Source organism: Mandrillus leucophaeus, unplaced genomic scaffold (genome assembly GCF_000951045.1).
Source record: "Mandrillus leucophaeus isolate KB7577 unplaced genomic scaffold, Mleu.le_1.0 Scaffold326, whole genome shotgun sequence".
Classification (NCBI taxonomy): Eukaryota; Metazoa; Chordata; class Mammalia; order Primates; family Cercopithecidae; genus Mandrillus; species Mandrillus leucophaeus.
Genome location: NW_012103432.1, coordinates 1,608,762 through 1,612,396, shown reverse-complemented (window position 1 = coordinate 1,612,396; position 3,635 = coordinate 1,608,762). Strand labels below are relative to the sequence as shown.

General features: G+C 42.7%; 1 protein-coding gene across 1 annotated transcript in view; it reads right to left on the bottom strand.

The window, feature by feature from the left end:
- Positions 1–638: 638 nt before the first annotated feature.
- ALKBH1 (alkB, alkylation repair homolog 1 (E. coli)) overlaps positions 639–3,635 on the bottom strand; it is a 33,175-nt gene continuing 30,178 nt past the window's right edge. Inside the window, exon 6 of the mRNA XM_011988274.1 lies at positions 639–2,449. Within this exon, the coding sequence (XP_011843664.1) occupies positions 2,020–2,449 (430 nt within the window). The 3' untranslated portion in view covers positions 639–2,019. The remainder of the gene's footprint in view (positions 2,450–3,635) is intronic.

The window sequence follows — 3,635 nt, the reverse complement described above, 5'->3', positions numbered from 1 at the left end:
CTTGGCTGGCCTGTTTCTACCTGCTTCTCATAGCATAAACGTCTCACTTCATCGAGTGTGAGTTTACAATTTGGATATGTGTTTTTTGCACAACATGGTTCCTATACACAGACCAATGCCTTTATCTGACAAGCAACTGAAGAAAGAATAATTTGTCTTAATGCTAGACTGTCTGTTGGATTTACTAAATGACAGTATGTTGGTTTCTGTAGGTCACATTTAACATACATTGTAGAAAATTTAAGGTTAACAGTGGTAATCTCACCCAGGGGTATTTTTTAATTATGTAAGATTTCTATTATACATTAAATTTAGAACCTAGGCTGGGCACAGTGGCTCATGCCTGTAATCCCAGCACTTTGGGAGGCCAAGGCGGGCAGATCACTTGAGGTCAGGAGTTCAAGACCAGCCTGACCAACATGGAGAACCCCCATATCTACCAAAAATACAAAATTAGCCAGGCGTGGCGGTGCATGCCTGTAATCCCAGCTTCTCAGAAGGCTGAGGCAGGAGAATCGCTTGAACCCGGAAGGTGGAGGTTGCAGTGAGCTGAGATTGCGCCACTGCACTGCACTCCAGCCTGGGCAACAAGAGTGAAACTCTGTCTGAAAAAAAAAAGAACCTAGCTTACACATAAGAGATCAATCCATAGTTTTCACTCATTTTAAAAACTCTATTACCATATGAACTCAATATTCAATGCCAGTAATTTAAAAAGGGGGCAGGACAGAGGAGACATGTAAATTTAATAATACGCATTGCAAACAGTAGGTACCAAACTGGCTTCCAGCCAGTCCTCGGCACAAGGAAGTTAGGATGTTTCAAAGAGCCCATATAATAAAACAATTTTGGCATATCATGTTTCCAGAAAGGAGCACTTAATTCTCTTTTAAATACCAATGTCCCATTAGCTTGAAGATGGTACTCAATAGTATCTTCATTTTGTGAATGAGGAAACCGAGGTCCAGAGAACTGTAAAGTAACCTGGACCACAATATAGTGAGTCAAATTGTTGGGGATACAAAGATTAAAACTTGGCGTTGCCTACATTTTCCAAGCCGCCTACCCTCAGACAAAACAGCAGTGACTGGAATATCAAGAAATGTTCTCTCTTCTGTGAGACAGCCACAAAGAATACTTAGGGCAGAGCAGGGTGGTGTAGGACAGAAACAGTTAGAGGGCTTCAATAGCATGAACAATACAGCAAAGAAAAACAAAAAAAACCCTAATCCCAGATACACTAAACCCCAAAGACAGATATAGATCTTTAATTTAAAATCAAGTGAGTTTATTCATGGAGAAAACAGTAACAAAACACCCTTGGGACTTTTCTATTTCAACAATTAAAATTGCATTAAAAAGCCAACAGGCAGTTTGGAGACCGAAATGACATGTGGAGAAACTAAATTCCCCTTTCCTTGGGTTTACATACATTTATCTTTTAGGCAAGAGAGATAGTTGTGATTAATTTCTTTTCTAAGAGACAAGATTTTCCAGTCCCATTGTTTTCATGTGTAAAGGATTCTTCTGTGAGAGCCAGAGAAGACCAAAGAATTTGATGATGGGAGGGAGTTAAGAAGATGAGACTAATAGCTGGTTCACGGAACCACAATTTTACCATAAATTACCAGATGCAGTGGAGGGAGGGGTACTGTATTTCCCATTAATAAAATCTGAGGTATTTAAAGACTCTGCAGACATACAAATTCGCTTCTACCTTCCTCAAAGGCAATGGCAGAGGCTGAGAAGGCTGTCGTGGAAGAACATACCTCCTTGGACTGACTTATCAACATTACAGCCAACATGTAACTAGGATCAGACCATGTCAAACACTTCTCTGAGCAAAGTGGCTAATGAGTTTACTTCTGCATGGGTTCCAAGGCAACAGTGTGATCATCAATGAGTTCTTCCCTGTCTCTGTTTTTGGCTTGTCTGGGTGCTGAAGTCCATGGCAATATGCAATAACATGGTCATTTACGGTAAGCAGGTGCCTGAGTAAAAGAATGGGATCTCCAAGTCTCAGCTGTCAGGGTTTATCCTGGCCCGTTTTACTTGGCTATTCTGGTCATCCAGATGGCAGAAACCTTCTGTACTGATGTCTCTTTTTTTATCCTCGATGGGTTCTAGAGGGAAATTCTGGTCTGTGGCCAGGACCTGTCGGACAGTCATGTTAACACGAGCAGTCTTCAAGTAGCTGGCACACACCTGCCAGTCCTCCATAGAACAGGGCTCTATCATTGAATCTCTGGGGAGGACAGCAGGGAGAGGTGCCTCTAGGCAGTGAGGCAGGCCTTCCCCGTCTGGATTTGGAAGGACACGAGGGACTGCGTGGTTCAACAGGCGGCTGAAACCCGACATTATCATGATGTCACCACTGTGCATAAACATGGCCGTGGGGGCCTCATCCCTTTGAAGACCACCCAGGAGAAAGATGGCAGACTGTCCAAAGCTACAAAAAATAAGTAAAAACAACACGCAAGAGTAAGTTTTGTTTATTAACTATGACTGGGAAAGTTACTGCCAACTGTGTTATTTTCTAATTTCAACTTGATATTTATTGCTCCCAAATCCTCCTTTTAAAACTGTGCTAAGATTCTTCTCTTCTGGCTTGTGTCTATAAGTGACCAACTCATGACCTTCTACCTATACTTACAACAGCCCACAGAATTGCTGCAAAATAAAATCTGATGCAGTTAAAAAAGCAAATGAAGAACTTAGCTTTAACATTATCCATTTAAGTTTTATTGATGCTTTTTTTTAAAGACAGAGTCTTATTTCGTCACCCAGGCTGGAGTGGCTGGAGTGCAGTGGTGTGATCTCGGCTCACTGCAACCTCAGCCTCCTGGGTTCAAGTGATTCTCGTGCCTCAGCCTCCGGAGTAGCTGGGATTACAGGCATGTGCCACCACGCCTAATTTTTGTATTTTAGTAGAGACAGGGTACCATGTTGGCCAGGCTGGTCTCAAACTCCTGAACTCAAGTGTTCCACTGGCCTCGGCCTCCCAAAGTACTGGGATTACAGGCATGAGCCACCATGCCCAGCCTATTGATGTGTCTTTGAGTCTTTCAATAAAATCATTTGATTTCTTTACTATGTTTACCATTCTTCATTTTAAAGATAAGGCAATTAATAAAAGGCACTTTGCTGAGATACAGGTGCAAAACTTGGCACAAATTTAAACTCACTTTTAGGGAGACAAGGAGAATAAACCACTCAGGCTTTTGTGCTTTGCTCTATATTTTGCTCTTCTATTCCAAAGGTCACTCACTTTGCTTTTATGGCCTTCCACTTGTCTATTCCACAGAGCACTGACAATACCTTTCATTATAAAAAGTAGGCTATGGCCAGGTGCAGTGGCTCACACCTGTAATCTCGGCACTTTGGGAGGCCAAAGTGGGCGGATTCAGGAGTTCACGACCAGCCTGGGCAACATGGTGAAACCCCATCTCTACTAAAATACAAAACAAAAAAAATAAGCTGGACATGGTGGTGTGCACCTATAGTCCCAGCTACTCAGGAAGCGGAGGCAGGAGAATCGCTTGAACCCGGGAGGTGGAGGTTGCAGTGAGCTGAGACCACGCCATTGTACTCCAGCCTGGGTGACAGAACGAGACTCCGTCTCAAAAAAAAAAAAA